Source organism: Clavispora lusitaniae, assembly GCF_014636115.1.
Source record: "Clavispora lusitaniae strain FDAARGOS_655 chromosome Unknown tig00000078_pilon, whole genome shotgun sequence".
In the NCBI taxonomy this organism is placed as follows: domain Eukaryota; kingdom Fungi; phylum Ascomycota; class Pichiomycetes; order Serinales; family Metschnikowiaceae; genus Clavispora; species Clavispora lusitaniae.
The window spans coordinates 155,474-177,035 of NW_027093977.1; the positions used below are offsets into that span (position 1 = coordinate 155,474).

Sequence of the window (21,562 nt, forward strand, 5' to 3'; positions counted from 1 at the left end):
CAGAGAATACTGAGGAGTAATACTAGACGCTTTGTCGAGGATACTATTGTAATCCAGAATGATTTCCTGTTATAAAGCAGTTGATACCCTCAATGACGTTGCAAAGAATAATTGCATTTACTAGTCTAACTTTGTATAATGGGACCATTCTCTATGTCGAACATTGTCTTATAGACGCTGAATAGAATGGAAAAACTTTTAGACCCCAAGTTTGTACCTTTGCTATAAATTAATAATTCCGAAGGTAGGAAATGATCTGGTAAGTTTACCGATAAATATTGCAAAGAAGGTCAAGACTAAACATTTGAACCTATAATTAGAATGAACGATGTTGTCTATCTACTCTTCGTTCGGAGCATCATCATTGCCTTGGCGAGAAAGATTCTAAGCAGGTTACCTAAGTGCATGTTGTCGGATAATTGCTTTTATTGTTGGTTTTTCAATTTAAAGGTTTGTTAATTCACATCCTCAGTCTATTATACATCTACTTGAACTTTTCAACAATCAAATCTTCACCGAGCTCCTCATAATCAGCCTTGGAGATAAACCAGTTGTCTAGGGCAATATTGACATTTGCTCCCTCTTCCTCTACGACTTCATTGAGCATGTTCGCCAAATTAGCTGCGCCCAACCATGATCCAAACTGTTTATCAAATGTGTCGTTGATATCATTTGACGAATGGTTTCTCAAGGGGCTGATATACAACTTGTAAGAGCCGGTGACAAGATAGTTCGGTAAAACCAGTGGAGCTGAACGGCTGAGATCCCCACAGAGCCTGTCAGTGAAGCCTGAAATAAGAGAACCTCCACCAGTTACCAAGGTGTTGGAAAACAATTGTCTCAAAATTTCATTGAAGCGCGCATTAGCATTGGCATTCTGGCTATCACTATTTGACAAGAATGACATCTCCAAGTTTTTTATGGCGAACAAAACCAAATTTGAGATTCCATGCGTGCCAGCCTTGTCAAAAGCCGGATCAGGAATATTGACGCCTGGTAATTTGTACACATGTGGCACAAAAAGTGGCTCTGTCACAGCAAGAAGCTCCAGATCTGAATATGGAACATTTGTGCCGTCCGGTAATTGGAAAGAACCCGGATGTTGGTGTTGTGGCTGCAGGTAATACTGATTTGCAGGAGCTATTCCAATTGGCGGTTCGCTCACATAGAGCATTGTTTGCTTAAAGCTGTGCAAAAGATTGTGCGTAACATGATACAGCTTAAACGACAGACTTACTGTACCCGAAAGAAACTTCTTCGGTAATAAGCGCGTATAGTCAAGTTGTGTAGTCTCGTAGCCCAACTTAGCTTCCAAACTGCGTAAAGCGTGTAAGTTAGCGAAGTCGCCCGCGTATTTCGAATGGAAAGAGGATTTATGTTGAATGACACCATCCAAAATTGGTGTAACACTAGCAACTCCAGCCCCCACGTCCACCACCAAGCCTGTAGAGCGACCCATGTGATAGAGCTGAGCTAATGGAGACTTTACCAAGGAAAACAAGGGCACTTGGAGGTTTTCAAAAGCAATTTGTGCTGTGCTTGCCCTGTTTTTCGCACTGTTCCACGTTTGTTCAGTCATCATTAATGGATGCTCTTTTGGGTCGGCGCCATTACCGCTATCCAAACTTTTGTACACATGTTCCCAATTGCGCTCAATGTGATCAAAATTGTAGATCAAACCATTGTCGAGCAAAGTCATAACTTCAAGGTCGGGGCGCGTGTTGATGTTGTGCTCACCCACGAGAACATTTCCATTTTCGTCCACCAGATAATTAGAATCGAAAACAACAGAGGGGATATCTTCCAGGGCAAAACCGGCACGCGTGGTGGCCGTTCCGTTATCAATAACAACCGCGGGGAGACTTGTAGCCATGATCAATGGAATACAGATATATTGTGTGTTCAGTTTTTAACCAGAGAAATATGGTGCACGGATGCGCGCTTTCGAAGCAGTTGAAGCAATTGATAAGACAGAAGACTACAAGAACAACAAAAGAATCGGATGCAAGCGTGAAGGGCTCTCATATTTAAGATATGTAGACTAAAAAAATTTAGAGGAACAGAAATGCGGTTGGGTTGTCTATTCGATGCGACCTGTCACTTTCACATTAGGTGGGACAAAAGGTAAACATGGTAATTTGGGGTAAAGTTATTCATTAAAGAGAGGTAAAAATTTTGGGATCGAAGAGCAAATTATTTAATTAATGAGCCGGAAGTTGCTGTAGAATTTCGAAGGTGGTGTGCTTTACTGGATGCTACTATAGTTCAAGTGACAATTAGTTCAGGGGGTATTAATGTACTTCCAATTCACCTTCATCACTTTATATTGCGTGAAGCATATAGAACACTAGGTCGTATGACATCATCATCGGGAAGTTGTCTTCAATATATTTTTTATGTTCATAATAACTCGTCTATATTTTTGTTATGGTCATGTTGCATTAGTTTCACCATTGGCTGTTTTCCAGAATATATCTGATCGAAAGATCCAGTCCCACTTTAATCTGCTTCCCAACGTTGTGCTTGATTTGCAGATCCATGTGGCCAGGACCACACGACAAAATAGATAAGTTTGTTTTTCCCAGCTCATGAGCAAGCTGAACTGCCTCTGCAACAAACTGGCCCACATCGGGACGTTGCTCTAGCAACGTAAGATATGGTGCCATTTTCTCAAGCAGTATGCTATCCTCCTTGGAAACCGAATGAGTTAAGAATACGCGAACATCACAACCATGATCCGCCAAGTAGTCCAAATCAGCACGGATTGCTTAAAAGGCAATAGTCTTAACCATTAGACGACTAACTCTTTGCCTTCGGAAAGAATTGAACTTTCATCAGTCGCGCTTCAAAGATCTCTAACTCGTCAGGATTGTTGATCACCCAGTAAAGACGCGAAATGGCGCTATTGTTGTAGAAAGCGGGAAGAATGCTACATACACCCATGCCTCCACTGATTCCAACAACGGCATCATTATCACCAAAGTGCTCAGCTTTCTCTCCATAAGGACCTTCAATGAGGGCCCACATATACACGTTTCCTTTTTCATCAGTTTTAAGTGTCGAGAGAGACTTGGTATTTCCCTTCTTGACACGAACATAGACTGTAATGTGGTTCTCCGCCTCGACTGGAGAAGATAAGATACTGAATGGATGCGATTGCCAACACTGGTACCAGATTGGCCAATGGTAAAAACTCATGTACAAATAAGTTCCCGGTTCATAGGCAACATCAAAGAGAGATGGTTTTGGGATGGTAATTTTCAAAACACGAGAGTCAATCACCGAAACACGTATCCGGACATAGCCTCTATTAATGACAAACGTCTTGAAGAGACGCATGACTCGGTCATATGCAACGAGGGCGATAAGGGAATAAACCCATCCCATCCAGCCCAAGATGTTACAGTGGTACCACATTGAAACAATAAACAACCATCCAAAGATCTTGTGCACAAATAAAAAGGTCTCATAGATTGCAGAACGCACAATGCGGATACTTTGTCCAATCATCAAAAACAATAATACGGTACCCACAATTCCCCAGCGCCAGTAGTCGTCCACGGCCCATACTTTGTAGCCATCAGAACGAATCGCATAAGCAGTCCAAATGGAGGAATGCACCAAAGCCTCTAAAGAAAAGATCAATGCCACAAATTTGTGATATTTGATGAACTCTGCCTGTGGAAGGCCTGTCATCCACGTAAATGGATTATTCCGAAGACCAAAAATGTAGCACACTGGCATTAAAGAGAAAGAAAGAATAGCACTTCTATAACCAATCAAATCAAGAGTGAGGAAGTAGCTCTGTGTCATATAAACATTGGGAAGCTCCACAGTGTAGGACAATGCAGTAGATAGCACAGTTTGCACTAGAGAAAGAAACATCACAATGACATTAAGGCGGTTCAATCCAAAGAGGCCAATATCCTGGCAAAGGTACTTTTGGTGGATTTGAGAAAGAGTCTTGCCAAATAAGTTGAAGCGGAATAATTTCCATGATAAATTGGCAAGAGTGTAAATAACAACCAATGCAGCCCAATAAAATACAAGCCCCCATCCAAGCCATTGACTCTTGTATACGTGATGATTGATTTGGCGGAAACTGCGCAAGTACACTCCAAAGGCACTTTCATTAACCCCGAGAGGGTGGTAAACCTGTTTCATGGCATCCATTGCCGTTGGTTGTTTCAAGTATTGCGTAGCATTCTCTGAATAAGCTTCTAGTTCGTCCACGGAATAGTATAGGTCAGCTTTTTGTATGCATCTTGTTCTGACATGATGCCAGGCATGGCGAGTTTTACCACGGTTTTCACCATATTCGGCAATACAATGGGAAACAGATCCCAACCAGTCCACATTGGCACACCGACACATGTACGCTTTCATGCCCTGGCCTGTACTCCCGCAGCCCCAGTCAAACTGCTTCATGTAGTATATACAAGCAGAAGCGACATCTGAGTCCACCACCACCAAGCCTTGGACAGATGCTAGTAGAATAAATAAAAGCGAAAGGATTCTCATTGCTGTGTGTTTGTTTGCTTGTTTTTAAAAACGTTATGAAAGGCTACGAATCTCTTTACATTTATAAATGTGGTGGAAAAAAAACGTATGGCCCAATTAGGTATATAAAATAGCTCGCACAAACTGCAATGAATAATGTTCTGCACTCGAGTCGGATCGCGCTACCGTTTACTAATTGTATTTTGCTCGCCCGCATCTCCATGTGTCTATCTAGCCACATTAGTACCGGACGATAAAATAGATCATTGATAGGTCGAGTGCCAAATTGCGTTACCTCATTCGGTCTTTCTTATACGTCAGTGGTGCCTGAGTCGTGCCTGGTTTTGTCAGGCCCAATCTGCATATCAACGCCTGAAGCACAATGGTAGACTTCTTCTACGCATATCGTTCAACAATGAAATAGGTGATCTTGGCAAGTAAAACATTGTCAATTTGTCATGTAGATATCCTCCTCGTTATTTGCTCGCTACTGCAACAGGATAGCAGTTTCAGCATGAGCAATATATGAGCAATATTCTCCATCTGCATTTTAGCATCAATTCCGCGAATCTATTTTTCACTATTTCTTTTTACTAAACTTGATTCCTCGCTGCTCTGTACATAAACTGTTAGTGCATTTATGAGCGCCGATTCTTTTGGAGCACTGAAGATCTCCGAAGCGGGCTGATCGATGATAGGGGATGTACGGGTGTGCTTGTCATCATCGTTGTCGTGTTCGTTCACATCAACTATTCGCCTATATAATGGCCTCCCGGTGTATTCTAAATGCCCTACACCATCCATACATGGTTCAAGGAAGTGAATCAAATGCTAATCTTTTCTTTAATGCGGGCAATAAGTATTAGTAATGTCGTACTGCACATACGATGATTTACTGGCCACCGCACCTTACACCGTGTTAATTTCGGTCGATACGCGCCCAAATTTCGTACTTGATTCTTTACTTCTTCTTGAGTTAATATCTATATCATGCAATTTTGGAAGTTTTCTTCGCAAGTTCTTGCTACTGTGCTTGCTACTGTGTCTGTTGTCGCTGCTAGTGGCCCTTCTGATGGTGATGCTATTGCCGACCCAAACTCTGCTGTTGTCAAGTTGACCGCTAAGGAATTCAAAAGCTTCCTTGACGAGAATCCATTGGTCTTGACTGAATTCTTTGCTCCATGGTGTGGTTACTGTAAACAGTTGGGACCAGAACTCTCCAAGGCTGCTGACATTTTGAACGAGACCCACCCAAAGATCAAGGTGGCACAAGTCGACTGTACGGAAGAAGAGACATTGTGTCAACAACACCAGATCAGAGGATACCCTACCTTGAAGGTTATGAGAGGTGCTTACAACCAGCCATCTGACTACAATGGCCCTCGTTCTGCAGATGGAATCGTGGAATACATGATCCAGCAATCTCTTCCTCCTGTTCAGCAGGTTTCTGATGTGGAGGAGATTGTCAAACTCTCTAAATCTGAAACTAAGCCATTCATGATTCAAGTTTTCCCATCTGCTGTCCACAAATCTGCTGTTGCTCAAAATGAAACTTTCAACGACTTGGCCTCCTCTCAAAGAAGTGAAATGACATTTGTCTCCGTTGAAACTGATGCTGAAATCAAGAAGCTTAACAAGTTGCTCGACGCCGATATCTCCACCAAATCCGCTTCTTACTTGATTGTGCACCCTAATGAGTTAAGCGATGCCAGAGTCTTCTCCGGTGAGTTTTCCAAGGAGAATATTGATGACTGGGTCAAAAATGCCAAGGTTCCATACTTTGGTGACATCAACAGAGACACTTACTTGGTTTACATGGCTTCCACCTTGCCATTGGGTTACTACTTTTACAATGATGAGGCACAAAGAAAGGAAGTTGATGAGTTCTTCTCCAAACTTGGCAAGAAATACTCTGGCAAAATGAACTTTGTCGGTTTGGATGCTTCTCAATTTGGCCGTCACGCTGAGATTTTGAACATGGACCCTGAGATCGTTCCATTGTTTGCTGTGCAAAACAACAGTAACGGTAAGAAGTATGGTATCAACCAAACTGAATACCCAAGCGGCCCATCAACTGAAGTTATCTCTGACTTCGTTGAAAAGTTTTTGGCCGGTGAAGTTGAGCCTATAGTTAAGTCCGAACCATTGCCAACTGAGGAAGAGGTCAATGCGCAAGCCGTCGTTAAGTTGGTTGCCCACAACTACATGGACGTTCTTAATGACACTTCTAAAGACGTTTTCATCAAATACTATGCCCCATGGTGTGGCCACTGTAAGAAGTTGGCTCCTATCTGGGAAGAATTGGCTGAAATTTATGGCTCGAAAGACGAGGACTCCAAGGTGGTTATCGCTAATGTTGACCACACTCTTAACGATGTTGACACGCCAATCATGATTGAAGGATACCCAACTCTCATTTTTTACCCAGCCAACGGTAAGGTCAATGAGGCCACTGGTTTGAGAGAACATGTTATCTTTGAAAATGCCAGAGATTTGGAGACTTTGATGGAATTCATCAAGAAGCATGGTGTCAACGATGTTGATGGCGAAAAGTTGAAGGCTGCTAGAGAAGCCGCTCTTCAAGAAGCTGAAGATGCTGAGGAAGATGTTGAAGAAGAGGAATCTGCTGCTGACCACGACGAGTTGTAAATGTGTCCTGTATTTTTGAGGTACTTACCTAATCAATAAAATCAATGGCTCTAAGCCATGACTTAATATATGTAGAAATGGAAACCTTGAACTTAAGACAGGGGACCCCAAATTTTGACGAGTTTATCATCACCAACGGAACTCCAATAGGTGCCATAGTCAATGGCTGACGAGTCCTCCGGCACGTAGAAGCGATTCCAATCAACTGAGTTGCATAACCCATGGTGACCTTTAACTCGTGTCACAAACTGTCCAGTCTCGAGTTTCCAAATATAAATGTAACCGTCGTCGCTTCCGCTTAAAACCAATTCTTCTTTTCGATCGGAGGTCTTTAAGTATCCAAAACAAGATCGAACCATGTATATCGCCTGGCTCTGGCCCAAAAATTTTTGCTTTAAAAATGGTTTCTCAAACTTTTGTAGAGGCGATATATCCCACACTTGAAGTTCTTCTGGGGCCACACTTAATAAGAGGTATTGGCCACTAGCAGAGACGGAACAGGATGTCAATCTTCCATTAAGAGTTAACAGAGCGATCAAAGCTGTGGTTGCGGCTGGATCAAACATGTTTGGAATTTTGTAGAAATGGACTTGCTTGTCGTTATTTGCTGTAATCAAGACCTTGCCATTAGGTGTTATTGAAAAATCATTAATGCGATTGAATTGGCTTATGCTGTTCGATGTGTACAGCTCTTCTTTCTTCGGCGTCTCCGATTTGGTTTCACCTGTCTCACTGGCAGACGATATAGAACCACTAGCAGAAGATGGTTGGTGCTCCAATATCGCCAGCCACTCATCTGCATCACTGTAAAAATCTAAAACTTCTGACCCATCTATTGCAAATACCTTTAATACTTTGTCGGGAGAACCAACAATAAAGTGTGGGCTTAATTCTTTCTCGTAGTTAAGAAATTGACAAGGCCAGGTGCGCATTCTTTCTCCCAAAGTAAAACAAGTCACTAAGGAAGCAGGTTTGGAGCCACCCACTGGTGTCGCCATACGTTTGTGAATGTGAAGGTTCTCGATTTTCCAAATACGAATCACTGTATCAAGACAACATGTAACAATGTACCGCTCATAAGGTTCCCAGCATAAGTATATGATACCCTTCTTCTTATCGAGATCTGGTTTATGGCTTCCAGCAAGAAAAACAAGATCTTCGTTTTCAGCCGTAGCGTCAAGCGTAGCCACCACTTTAAATCCGTTCACAACATCGTATATGATACATGTACCGTCAAGAGATCCTGTAGCTAGGAAACGGCCCAGCGGGGAGAACCTTGTGAACCAAACCTCATCTGAGTGCTCTGAAAGGGTGTGCAAGAGACTAATGGGAAGATCATTCCTAGAAGCATGCTGGGAGCCAGAATCCAATAAGCGAAGAGGCCAATCCTTTGCATCTAAAGGTTGAGTTCTAGGCGGCAAATAGAAGATATTATGGGATGATCTGTAAAGTAGAGCATCATGAATCAAATCGGCAAGACAATTGTCAGGAATCTCGAAATGATTTCCATCCTTTGTATTCAAGGGCTGGAAAAGTTCTTGTAAGAGTGATAACAACGAGTTTCGCAAACAATGTGCATAAGCAGAAAACTTTGGTGTATCCAAGTCATTCATAGTCAGGTCCTTTGTGAGTACAACTGTGGGATCAAGCACCTTAATTGCATTTTCGGGAGAAAGATTAGTCATTGTTAAAGGTAATAATATAGAACCTTCCTTTTCCCGTGTAAGTTTTGATGCAAGCGGACCAGAATATCCCAGTAGGTCAAGCTTGTTATATGCTGATGCGACCAGGTTTTGAAGGAAATGAACAAGATCTTGTGCCGAAACGGGTTCGTGCCCAAAAGCACACAGAAGTACCTTCTCCAAAAACTGTGTTCTCGTTGTCAAATAAAGAGCGATACTTCGAAGGCTGGATGAGATATGCTCCAACGCAGAGCTTAGAGCGGTATCAAACGTGAATTCATCAGGAGAAGACAGGAATAGTGAAAGGATAGCTGCATAGTTTCCCACAGCTAGATTCTCTTTTATAGCTGTGGAAAGCACCCAAAATGAGTTCTCTTTCCATTCTGAAGGAGGAGAGTTTTTCGCTAATTCTTCCACAGCCAGGAACTGGCCAAGTTCGCTAAGTGTTTTGCGTATTAGCTGTAACTGAAATTCCTTGGACATGGACAGAGGAAAGAATGCTTGAGATTGTAGCGATAAGGGGTGGACACCTGTACCTCTGCGATAAAGACGCGGCCTACTGAGAGCAAAACAGGGTAGTTTTTCAAACTATACTAATCTTAATGGTGAAGTTGAAAACCGATGTGCTTTGTGTATGATTTTTTGTTCTATATGTTTACACATAGCTACAGTGTTTTGTTTGGAGATGGCTAGGAGATATGAGATTTGACGGTTCCGCTTACAGGCGCAGCCATTCTATGCGTGTGGCATATTGAGGCTAAGCATGTGGCATGTTGAGGCTAAGCTTTCATTTTTGGGCAACAGTTAGCGGGCAGTAGGAATAGATATGCAAGTTCTCGGATACCCTGTCTGTGCAAAGATTGGTTGGGGATAACAAATTACGATAATATGGGCATTAAACTCCAGTTTACGGCGATGTAGGAGACCTATTCCATGCATGTGTTTTGAAGGGACACATCTAGATCTAGAATATCGACAGTGGGGAAGAAAAATTTGCTATTAGTCATACTTTGTTTGACAACAATGAGTAAATCCACATGGATTTTACGCTGGTCTTCTAATTTAGGTGAGACAAAGCATTGGCAGCGATTGCTTACTCCCTGCGATGAAAATTCATGTTATTCCTTTCTTGATGTGTTACATCATCTTTTATTCGCTTCCAAGACGTGCACCTTATTACCTTTGCAGATTCGATGGATTCCCCACTGGATTACATGTGCCTGTACATGAAGATACTGGTGCTGACAAAACGTGCATGTGTCCGACTTGAGACGCGATATCAGCTAACGAATCCAAGGGAGATTAAAAACTAAAGGAAAGCGAAAGAGAAGAAAGAAGGCATGAACGGAAATCAAGAAAAAAAAAAACATTAAAAGATGATAGCAGAAAGCTTGCATTGCTCACACAAAGTGAACATTAAGGTGCTCTTTGGCTTGATCGAATCAGGTCCCCAATTGGATGTGCTGTCTATTTAAAGCTGCGCAGGTCAGGCTAAAAGTACGAACTCGCACGGCTCACGGTGGCAAAGGTGTACTGACGCCGACTGCAGAATGGAGCGCCCACGCAGAGATGTACGATTGCGGATAGTGCGGGCCGAGTAGTAGTTCAACCCATGCATTCGAAAGATGAAAGCAAGAAAAATAATGCAAAGGGGATCTCTTATTGAGGCGTGATGGCGTCGAAGGATGTTGGTCATTACATTGCGTCTGCTGCAACGCGAGCAAACCTAATGCACCTCAATAGGGGCTTGTCATTCGCGAAAACGGGTCAAAAGAAATTGACCCCAGGCGCCGCGCACCTCTCTCGTCCGTGCGCCTAACCCGCCCTGCGCAGAATGAGTGCAGAGGAGCTTACGGCGCTATACAACGGCCAGCATGGGTCAGACGCATTATGCATCATAGAGTAGATCGAATTGGCAGGCCCTTCCGAAAACGAAACGCGCAGGCAATTGGACCCAGAAATGCAAAGGTAGTTCGGCTGCTTGATGAAACAGAGAAATCTTGGTTGACTGTGGAAAAAAAAAAAAAAAAAAAGGGGGACAGAACTGGTAAAAAAGGAAATCCTGTTGTTTTCCACCTTTTCTCCGTGACCACAACAGTCTATCTAGGCCCACCCCAAAAAGCACTACAGCCTAGTGCATTAGCGCGCGCTCTACACAGGCTTGCCACTATTACTCAACCCATACTAACTGCTACTTATATATCTTTACCCCTACCCCCTAGCGAGCCTTGGGTCTCCATAAGATGTCCCAACCTCGCCGGCGAAACCGCAATACGTTTGTTTGCACCTTCTGCAAACGCAGGAAAGTGCGCTGCGACAAGGGTTCGCCGTGCTCCACTTGCGTCAAGTACGCGAACCCTGTTTGTGAATATTCAAAAGACTTGTTGCCTTACTCCCGAACATCGGTTAGCGACGGCTCTGCTGGGAACTCCACTTTGAATGCAGCTTCGCGCTCTGTTCTGGATCCTGTTATGGCCGTATCCAGCGCGAATGGCCAGTTTTCGCCTGGAAGTTATGCCGTTCGTGACCCCTATAGTTCCTCCTCGAGTGCCCATTCGGGTCTGCTTGCCTTGGAAAACGGACTGACATTAGCAATTCCCGCTGTTCATTCAGAGTTGGAGTTGCTCAAACAGAAAATCCTGTTGTTGGAGAAGTCTGTCGTTCTTCCTCCAACCGACCCAATTGTTGATGCCGCTTTATGGCGCGGCAGTGGAGATGCTAGTGGTGATGATCTTCACTTTTTACGGGGTAGAAATCCTTTTATTCCACGGAAAGAGATTTTTTCTTTCCACGGACCAGGTGCGCCTTTCTTGAATATTAAAGGGAAAGCCTCTCGTTTCTATGCTCCACTCACGTGGATTTCATTGGTTAGCACAGACTCTTTGCTTCGGCATGTTTTTACCTACCACTTGAAGCATTTTCACAGATATCATACGTTTACTTTTGACCATAATTCATCTTCTAAACCATCCGAGGTGCTATTTGTGAATAAGTTTGCCCACGAGTCATCCATCGCACATGATATGGGATACCGTCCAAAGCAGGAGGATCAACCAAAATATATTCAGAAATATCACGAGAAGGCCAAACTAGTCGGTCTCACTGTGTACGATGGTGATATCCCCAATGATATGGACATGGTCGAAAAGCTTCTACTTTTCATCCCCTCCAGGAAAGTATTATGGATGTTGATTGATCGTTTTTTTGCTCGTGTATATGTCTATTTTCCGTTTCTCGACCAGACGGATTTCGAACTTCAGATAGCTCGTCTTCTCGGTTCAGACAGCAGAGAGCATGAGAAAATAACCAAAATTTATACAACTCAAAAAATGGACACTATATACATGGGCCTCCTCATTATTGTGCTTCGTTTTGGTTATCTCTCACTCTTCAAAAACTCTGAGGCTCTCAATGAGGCTAGACTTTATCCTCAAGAAAGTACTAAAGAGGCCGAAGAAGTTCTGTTTTTGATGTCTAATCCAATCCCTATGGATTCAGTGGACCTTGCACAAATGAGTCTTCATCAGTTTGGCTTTTTACGCTACAGTAACCTTCGAATTTTGCAGCTTTGTCTCTACCTTAAGTTGTACTATATTTATGCGCCTGAAAATTGTGATAGTGCTGATGACACGAATGCAAAAGCTAACACTGCAATGTTAGTTAATACTGCCCTTAGTCTAGGTCTTCATCGTGAGCCTGACCGTTATGGTCAGAGAGCTAGAGACGAAAAGACAGACCATTTGTGTCGCAAAATCTGGTATTTTTTGTTAAATTTGGATATTACGGAAAGTATAAGTACAGGCCTAGCGCCTTGTACTAATAGGGATTACTTTGATACAAGCCCTCCTTATTACGAACCTGGTAATGAGAATGTCAGAGATACTGAAGTGGAGTCAAATGCTGTCAAGATATTACGGCGCTTCGACAAATTCTATGATCCACTACATCAAGTGGTTTCAAAAGTTGCCAAGGTAGGTAACCAAATGAATGTTGCATGCTTCTGTAAGCTCCTTGATAAATTGGAAGCTGAGTACTTGAATGATTTGAAACCGGAGATTTTTGAACAGACTGAATTAACACCAGTTGATGCGGCAGCCGCCATTGAGTCCAAGACATATATGCAGATGAATTTTTTCATATTATGTGTTTCCTTTCACTTTTTCAATTTTTATGAACGTTTGGGTGATCTCAACTTGGCATATTTTTATCTTAAAAAGGTGCTTAACATTGCGTTAAACATTGTTTTGCCGTTTTATGATGGTTATGCTGAGAAAAGTAGTGTTTGGTTTCGCGATTCCACAGACATTGCTTTTGCTCCAACTCTTCAAACTCTTACGCATAAGTGTCTCATCGTTCTATTGGCTGTTTCGATGAGGTGTCGCTTTTCTATGTTGGAGTGTGAGACTCTGCACAATCATGAGAGAAGCTTATTGTGCGATTCAGGTTATAAGCGGAGGTATGATTTGTTGAATGAAGTCCATGATCTTTCTTGCGCTTGTCTCAATTATTTCCTTGATATTTGTTCTACTTTGAGTAACAGGTATTATTATAGTTGGCGTTGTTTAAAAGCGCAGAGAAAAATGAAGAAGATTCGAGAAAATCCAGAATTTTATTTGAGTTGGTGCAAAGGGAAGGAGACCAGAATGGCCTTCAACAATGATATATTGGAAGACATGGTTGCCTTGATGAAGCATTCCCTAGATAAGGTTCAATCTAAAGACTCGCTCAAGTTCCGCGTGGACACTCCGTCAAGTGACATTCGAGATATTTTTTCCAACGGCGGAGGAACACCTTCAGGATCAATACCTTTAGTCACTGATCCAGAAGTTGATGATTGGTGGATGCAGATGCTATCCGTAAAACCGTTTTTGGGAAAACCGGTGCTTTATAATAGTCAACCCCCACCGCAGCATATCGCACTGGGCAATGTTGACTACAATCTTAATCTCGACGATTTTAACATCATCTTTGACAGTTATCAAGGTGAATACAAACCTACATGACATGGCTGGTGCAAGTAGGCTAGTCACAAAAGAGTTATTAACGGCGAGACTCTGTACATAGTCGTTCTTTGAGAATTTAACATATTTCTTTGTTATCTTGAGTTACCTTCCACAAATAGGAGTTTCTGGATTGAAGAACCATAAAATTATGTGTTCTGGTTCTTGCAAAAAAAGATAAAACATGAGTGTTAGCACTCAACGCAGACACAATGGAAGGGTTCACATCGGCAGCCACAGTTAAGTACAACGTAGAAAAACCAGGATTCTCTCTCAAAAGTGGAACCTGTGGGATTTCGTACATGTTTGTGAGTTTGACATGTTCGTCGCTTCTATTGGGAAGACCATCGACATGTAACAAACACAAGTATTCATACATATCAACGGATAGTTCATGATTAATCTCTGCATAATTAAGCGGACTGAGGTTCGAGTGGGAAGCGATTTGTTTTTGGATGAATGTAGGTCTGATGCGTTCAAGTTCAAACGGAAGTTCAATGTCCAGCAATATCTCCACTTTACACTTTGAAAAGGTTTGGGAAATAAAAGTAACAAGATCTTTGTTCCACTTTGCCTTCTCATCCACATTTACACGGCAATGGTAACGTGTTTCATGATGTAGGGAACTTTTGGCAGGAATAGTTTTAGTAAACTTTAAGTATCTTGTAACATAGTTATTCTGGAGAATGGTGCTTTGAGAAATATTGAGGGAAATATGGCCATCTTGTGAACGACAGGAAAGAATGTCTGTTCCCGATGCTGCTTCTATGGAGTAATGCTTGAAGTCAGAATCTGTTATGTACTTGACAAGCTTCCAGATCTGTTGGAAGTCGTTTCTTCTGTAGACAAAATATTGGCCAGAGATATTCTCCACCACCGTTTTAATATCCGGGGATTCCGATATCAAGCTCAAATAATCGATCCTTTCATATAGCGGCTCTATTTCTCCTTTTTCTTGGAATTGATACATGGGAAAGTTGTCCATCTCATCACCAACAGTAGTGTATGCAAACATGTAGAATATGCACGTATAGTTCAGTCGTTTCCGAAACAAAGGTCATCTGGGTGATGAGTATGACAATTTTTACTCTACTCTGAATAATTTACTGATGCTTTTGCATGTCTAATATAATTCTATTCACCAGTTCGTGATGTTCTTTTCTGCCTCGCCAAATACAGATTCTCCACCATTGGCCACTGTAACCACATGGTTTTCCCAATCTTTGAAGACTTCCACTTTTCCAGATTTATCGTCATAAAACTCGGGTAATTGCTCGTGCAAGAACTCCCTGCAATAGCGGTCCACAATTTCGAAATCCAACAAGAACGCGTCGTGGCCCTCAGGTGAGTCCAACCTCTTTAAAGAGTTGTTCGGGATACACTCCCCCAAAAGTTGTTGTTCACCATACGTGAACAAGCCGTCGGAAGTGATTCCGATAATCAAGTGAGGCAACTTCAATGTGCGAAGATAATTTGGAAGTGGATCCTCGGTGGACTCATCTGGGTCAATGGCTCCGCGAGTGATATCATGCGTATCGAGCTTTCTACTGATGGAGATATAACAGTTTGCATCGAAACGGGCCACAAACTTATCGCCTTGGTATCTCAAGTAAGATTGAGCAGTAAAATAAGTTTGTGGCTTATCGGTTGCATTCGCGAGAGAGGTACTGGACGATGCTCGAGAAGATCTAGATCCTTCGTTATGTGTGAGCCACCTCTCCTCTTCTTTGTTCTTGGGCAATCTCACGTTCTCCTCTTGGACTCCCCGTTTTGTTTGCGCAGGTAACTTACGACCGAAACGAGCTTCAAAAGAGTTCCTGGACCGATACGTAAGCAACGCCGCCATACGTGCAGCACTTAGTCCGCCATTTGGACTAAGATTAGGGGTTTCATAATAATAACCGTCATCATAGTTGGGATCGCTGAAAATGCATTGGCGTTGGGTCTCATTCCATGAGATGCACCATGCACTAGCACGCGCAGCTGTTGCCAAGGCAATAATGGATTTCACATATCCCGTATTGTTGTAGATGGAAGAATACTCTAGTGCAGCCATACCACCCATAGATCCACCAACAACACATGCTATACTTTTCACACCCAATGAGTCCAAGATTAGCTTCTGAACGCCAACATCGTCCTTCACTGTGACGAGAGGGAACATTGGTCCATACGGTTTCCCTGTTGCCTTCTCAATAGACACAGGCGAACACGAGCCGTATGGCGAGCCCAAAAAGTTGATGCAAATGATAAAGAAACGAGAAGGATCAAAAGTTAGACCTGTACCCAAAAGAGGACCCCACCAATCCAGCACATCGGAAGAGCCGGTGAGTGCATGGCAAATAAGCAAAGCGTTGTCCTTATCTTTATTTAGTCTTCCCCACGTTTTGTAAGCAATGGGAAAGTCCCGAAGCATTTCACCACATTCAAGTTGGAATTCAGGGATCTCAACAATTGTCTGACCAGGCACCATAGCGGCGAATCGATTGGTTCGATTTGTTTCCTCGGTGATATCTTTGTAGATCGGATTCGACATTCTTGCGAATAATATGGATTTGAAAGAAACAGGCAATTTCGTAATTAATTGCTCTCCAGTTCTATTGGTTTAATTGGTTATCAAAAATATAAGTTCAGCTTATTCTTCGTGTCAGGAGTATACACTTTGCAAATCTAAAATATGAATAATCATGAAGCACCAGGCGATTACTCACTGCTTGCCCTATTTCACGTGACCAACAACACACTATTTCATTTATTGCCGTTATTGCCGTAGTTCGGTCCTTTCTGTAACATCTACTCAGACATGTACATTGTCCATTATTTGTGAACGTTTTAAATCTTATGTAGCCCTTCAGAATTAGTTCTGTACTATCTACCCCCGAGGGTCTCATCCGAGTCAAAACAACCGAGTCAAGCCATATACACACCAAACCAGTCGTACAACTGTCTCGCTTGTCACCTCCATCACAAGCGCATTCTTTCACCTTGGTATTTTTATAGATCCAGATCCACAGATTCGCTACCTGTAAGCTGTGCGGAAGAATCCAAGTCATCGTCAGAATTCCTCTTCTGCTCATTACTGAGCCGTATGGACCGGATTAAGGTCTTAGCATAAGTGAGTTCTGAATAAATCGCTGCAACCGCGTTCATTACTCCGGTGTCTTGTTTCATGTTTTCAGCAATAGCCTGTGCCTTCATGGCAAACTCCGTATTCGTAGTGATCGATTTTAAAGCATTGGCCAAGGATTTAGCGTTAAGCTTTTTCAAAGCCAACCCTACCCCAAGATCTTCTACCCGAGACGCATAGAAAAATTGATCTCCAAAAAATGGTTTGATAATTGTAGGCAAACCACTTCGTAAAGTGGCACCAGTTGTTCCAGAACCACCGTGATGAACTGCAGCATCAACCTGTTTGAAGAGCCAGTCATGAGGAACTGATCCGCAACTAAAGACTTCCTCAGGAAGTTCAACCTCGATCTTTGTCTTTTCCGCCTTTTCGTCATTCAATTTATCAGACCAGCCTTTGTTCAAAACACACCGAACACCCAGAGCTAATACAGCATCCACGACCGCTTTAGTTAAGCTTTTTGCATCCTTCACAACGATCGAACCAAAACCAATATAAACCACTTTCTGATTTTCAGCCCTTGCCTTTTTCAAAAATGTGACAAGGTCATCTGGAGGCTTATAATCACCAGCACCTTCATTCAAAAACCAGTAACCTGTCACTTTGACCCAGTCGGGGAAATCAACAGAGGGTGGGAAAATCTCTGGGGACATGTTGTACAAGAAGGGAATTTGCGTTTGCCGCATTCTTGCTAAGTTTGTTCTCGGGATACCCAATGTCTCGACACGCCACTTATTGACTTGTCCGGATATACCTTTCCAAAAGACTGTTTCAAACATAACATGAGTAAAGAGATTATATGAACCTCCTCTCTTTTGATCTGGAACAATAAAGGCATGAGGGTATGCACGTGTACGAGACCACGGCATGGTGAAAGCTCTCATATATGGAATCCCCAAGGCTTCAGCAATATGTAATCCACCCATTGCAGACGGGCTCTCAATCAAAACATCAGCGCCTTGGCAAGCTTTCCAACTTGTCGAAAGTAAATCTCCGACCCAGCCGCGGAACTTTAAACTTGCTTCTTTGAGGAAGCCAACAGACATTGATCCGTGTCTCACCATCAACGACATCAATTCTGCTGGATTGCCTGCGATTTCTTTGAAGTTTATTCCGTGACTCACAATCCAATCACGGAATTCACCATGAGTGGCGATCGTGACATTGTGACCTTCGACAATTAACTGTTTTCCTAAGGCAATGTACGGTTGTACATCACCTCTAGAACCTATGGTTAAAAGGACGAAGTTGTAGGACACTGAGCTTTTGATCTCACTGAAAAAAATAGGATCCTCGCCAATAATAAGTGGGAACTCTATACCTGAAGCTGTACTGAGACGATCCTCCAATAACCGTACACGAGCCTCCCTAACCCTTCTGTACGCCAACTCTTCGATCTCTTTCTTCTCGATTTCTTCTAACAATTCGTCAGAATCTTCAGAGTTCTGTAGCGCCGTCGATAATTCAACTTCTTGTTGTAACCTTTCAATCTTTGGCGTGCTTTGGCATGCTTTAGACTGAACGGAAAGCAATCTTTCGCATTCGTTCCTGGCGCTTTTTGATCTGAATTCCAAACAAATGACTTCCCTTCCGTGTAGAACAATACTAATTCCAGCAAGCTTCACAACCGAGCCCACTCTTTTGCGGCATTCTGCAATATTCTTTAATGGTAAAATCATCTTTGTAGATACCCCTGGAAGCAAACTCTTGAAATAGAGCTTTTCCTTTCCGAGAAATAGCCTTCCGTAAACTGGAATAGAGCGCCGTAAATAAACCTTGTAAATTGCCATTAACTCTTCAGATGGGTCAGCGTGGAAGTATTTGCGTAGCTTCTTCATCGCACTTTCGCGATCCTGGTCAGTCTTCAACGATAATGACTCCGTCAGGCTTGCTCGCAAATCCGATCTGGGGGGTGCGATTGAAGATGTGGAATATAACATTTTGAATCTCTGTTTCAATCCTCTCCTTCCTTCCTTTATGTCCTGAGTATTCCCTGTTTCGTTGGTATAGACAGATTCATTTGTTATCTCCAGGCTTTCATCCTGTTCATCCAAAAATGGATCCACGTCGTCTTCATCTTCCTTGTTCTTAGCTACCAACTTGGCGTAATTCTTTTCCAACTCTTTTCGGCTCTTAGTGGATGATGACATGTGCAAATCCAAACTTTTGAGTGTTTGAACAGAAAATGGTCTCGGAAATTGCAAGTGATGACCATCCATGACCAAATCAGTTAGAAAGTCTGTACCACTTCCATCTTCTCCGAGAATACGATTTAAAGAACTTTCCGTAGATCCAGACGAACCGGAATTGCAAAAAATTTTGGAGCTTCCCTTCCTTTTCATTGGCTTCGATAGAATCTTAGATACGACATTATTCTTTTCCGGGGATTCCTTTCCTAGTTTAGCAAATTCTTCTACTCCGTTCTTGAACTTGTATCTTTCCCGTTCACGCAATTGATACACATCTTCATTTACGCGTGCAATCTTGTCAATAATCGACATCGAACTTTCGAGGTCGGCTTCAAGTGTGGATATGATACTAGGCACATTTTCCAAGCCTTGATTTTCATACCCTTGAGTACTTTCGTCACTTTCTGTTACAACATCCAACTTTTGAGATTCAGCTAATAGTTTTTCAATCGCATCCCAAACGTCCTTACCTTGATTAAACAAGAGAAAATGGACAAAATCATATGAAACGTTCCCACTTTGTGGGATCGCATTCTTTTGTTGCTCGCCGTCTATCCCTTTTTTGCGAATCACGGTGTTGTATTTCGCTGTGAAAGTCACAGGAGTATCATTATCTAACACAATATCTTCATCAGCTTCGGCAAGGACGAAGTTTTTTCTGAACTCAAGAATCTTATCAAAGGGAATCTTTAGTACCACTTCTCTATGAACATTGGAATTTTTGAGCTGAAATATTTGCTTAGTGATGGCATTGCACCAATGACGAGCTGTGAAGATATTTCTGGTGTGGAACTTGTATGACTTTTTGTCACAAACTATCCTAAACCATACACCACCTTGCAATGATTCTGCATTTTCGTCGCTTGAATCGGCTATGCTAGAGGCATCTGACTCGAGCTGAGAAAGCAGGGAGTCAGACAAGGATCTGGATAATTTTGTATCATGTTGCTCACTTTTTTGACCTAAAGTCCCGACAGGCTCTGTCAAGACCTCACAATACAGTGCTGTCTTCAAATCAACAACTTTGACTGGGAAAAACATTTCGGATGAAGATGTATAAAGGCACAAATTCAGTGATGTCAACACTGCCCAAAATAAGTGCTTGTGAACCAGATTGTAATAAGAATCTCCATAATGCCCCAATTTGAAGCCTAAAGCACCTTCTTCAACCTTGCGGTCGTCTTTGGTATCCTTCTCTTCTGACAAAGCCCCAGGTAACAAAGAATAATAACACAAACTGCTCGAGGTCAAGTATATATAACCCAGTAAGAGGACGTCACGGACGAGCCATGCTTCAAACCTGCCATGGAATTGATCATTATCCAGTAGTCCGAATGTCTTCTTCAATCTGTTGGCAATATACCAAGGCAAGGCTTCGAAATCTGGCTCTTCTCTTTTCTCTTCTGTAGAATACAGGAAAATACCCTGGTCATGGTTCAAAAGAAGGTTAACTTTCTGAAAGACAGATTTTTCCCAAGGAGTCATTTGATCAATGTCAGGCACTTTGCCACTTCCGGTGAGGACTCTGCGGGCCTCAGAAAGTGTTGAAGTGTCCGAAGAGATGTCAGAGTCAGAGACCAGGCTGGCGTCATGTATGTCCTTCTCATCAATAACGGATCCGAATTTAGGCTCATCTTCGGAGATTTGTAATTGTTCATTAGTTTCCTCCTTGAGGGTTTCAGCAGCCACTCCTTGGTCTGTTTCATCAGCCACAGAATATACTTGTTCTTCCTTTTCTTTAGGAGGACCCTTGCGATAAGATTTAAGTGGTTCAGCACTGGCATAAAATACCGCAGTCGTAAGCGCATTTAAGAAGGAGTTCAGAGCCAGCTCTTCCTCCAAAGGGCATGCCACATCTATTTCATCACTAGAGAGGTTTTCTGGATTCTTTTTTTCCCCCTTGTTTTCCTCTCCCTCCGTTTCCCCCTCTTCCTTTGAATCATCCTCATGGGGGTGGAGAAAGCCAATAGAGTATTGCAAAGGTGGAATTAATGCCAGAGTCACTCTCCTATACAAAGGAAGCACATTCAGGAGTTGCTCATGTCTTTCTTCTATCTTCAAGCTGTCCATTATTCTACGCTCCAATGCGGACAATTTCGTCCCCTTGGAATTATCTTGCATTGTAAATGAATTAACACGAAGAATATGGGATAGGCAAAATGTTATTTGGTTCTAAGACAATTGGTATTTAGTGCTGTAATGAAAGCTCTGGGTGTGTGATCAACGTTATTATGGGCCTATTTCGCAAGTACTTATAAAATGTTCCTTGCATGTGCGACTGGACATTAGCGCATGCTTCCGAATGTTCCATTATCACACCAGTTTATCAACTGTAGGTCCTGCGTCGAAGATCTGAGGTGTCATCATATGGCAAGTTGACTGTGGTGCATATGCTTCATTTTTTCAACCTTTTTG

At 42.5% G+C, this 21,562-nt stretch overlaps 8 protein-coding genes across 8 annotated transcripts; 2 read left to right on the forward strand and 6 right to left on the reverse strand. All coding sequences in view use genetic code 12, as the record gives it.

Annotated features, from left to right (window-relative positions):
- Positions 1-484: 484 nt before the first annotated feature.
- FOB63_002218 (uncharacterized protein) lies at positions 485-1,873 on the reverse strand (the record flags this gene model as incomplete). The annotated part of the gene is made up of 1 exon (XM_002616744.2): positions 485-1,873. One exon carries the CDS (start codon positions 1,871-1,873, stop codon positions 485-487), a length of 1,389 nt encoding a protein of 462 aa, XP_002616790.1.
- A 926-nt stretch (positions 1,874-2,799) lies between these two features.
- On the reverse strand, positions 2,800-4,521 carry FOB63_002219 (ferric reductase family protein; the record flags this gene model as incomplete). Its single annotated transcript, XM_002616743.2, has 1 exon — positions 2,800-4,521. The coding sequence occupies one exon, from the start codon at positions 4,519-4,521 to the stop codon at positions 2,800-2,802; it is 1,722 nt and encodes a 573-aa protein (XP_002616789.2).
- A 969-nt stretch (positions 4,522-5,490) lies between these two features.
- Positions 5,491-7,149, forward strand: PDI1 (protein disulfide isomerase; the record flags this gene model as incomplete). Its single annotated transcript, XM_002616742.2, has 1 exon — positions 5,491-7,149. One exon carries the CDS (start codon positions 5,491-5,493, stop codon positions 7,147-7,149), a length of 1,659 nt encoding a protein of 552 aa, XP_002616788.1.
- A 92-nt stretch (positions 7,150-7,241) lies between these two features.
- On the reverse strand, positions 7,242-9,314 carry FOB63_002221 (glucose-induced degradation complex subunit; the record flags this gene model as incomplete). The annotated part of the gene is made up of 1 exon (XM_002616741.2): positions 7,242-9,314. One exon carries the CDS (start codon positions 9,312-9,314, stop codon positions 7,242-7,244), a length of 2,073 nt encoding a protein of 690 aa, XP_002616787.2.
- Positions 9,315-11,074: 1,760 nt separating this feature from the next.
- Positions 11,075-13,834, forward strand: ZCF29 (Zcf29p; the record flags this gene model as incomplete). Its single annotated transcript, XM_002616740.2, has 1 exon — positions 11,075-13,834. One exon carries the CDS (start codon positions 11,075-11,077, stop codon positions 13,832-13,834), a length of 2,760 nt encoding a protein of 919 aa, XP_002616786.2.
- Positions 13,835-13,910: 76 nt separating this feature from the next.
- Positions 13,911-14,846, reverse strand: FOB63_002223 (uncharacterized protein; the record flags this gene model as incomplete). The annotated part of the gene is made up of 1 exon (XM_002616739.2): positions 13,911-14,846. One exon carries the CDS (start codon positions 14,844-14,846, stop codon positions 13,911-13,913), a length of 936 nt encoding a protein of 311 aa, XP_002616785.2.
- Positions 14,847-14,969: 123 nt separating this feature from the next.
- On the reverse strand, positions 14,970-16,367 carry MET2 (homoserine O-acetyltransferase; the record flags this gene model as incomplete). Its single annotated transcript, XM_002616738.2, has 1 exon — positions 14,970-16,367. One exon carries the CDS (start codon positions 16,365-16,367, stop codon positions 14,970-14,972), a length of 1,398 nt encoding a protein of 465 aa, XP_002616784.2.
- Positions 16,368-16,825: 458 nt separating this feature from the next.
- Positions 16,826-21,268, reverse strand: UGT51C1 (Ugt51c1p; the record flags this gene model as incomplete). Its single annotated transcript, XM_002616737.2, has 1 exon — positions 16,826-21,268. The coding sequence occupies one exon, from the start codon at positions 21,266-21,268 to the stop codon at positions 16,826-16,828; it is 4,443 nt and encodes a 1,480-aa protein (XP_002616783.2).
- Between the last annotated feature and the right edge of the window lie 294 nt (positions 21,269-21,562).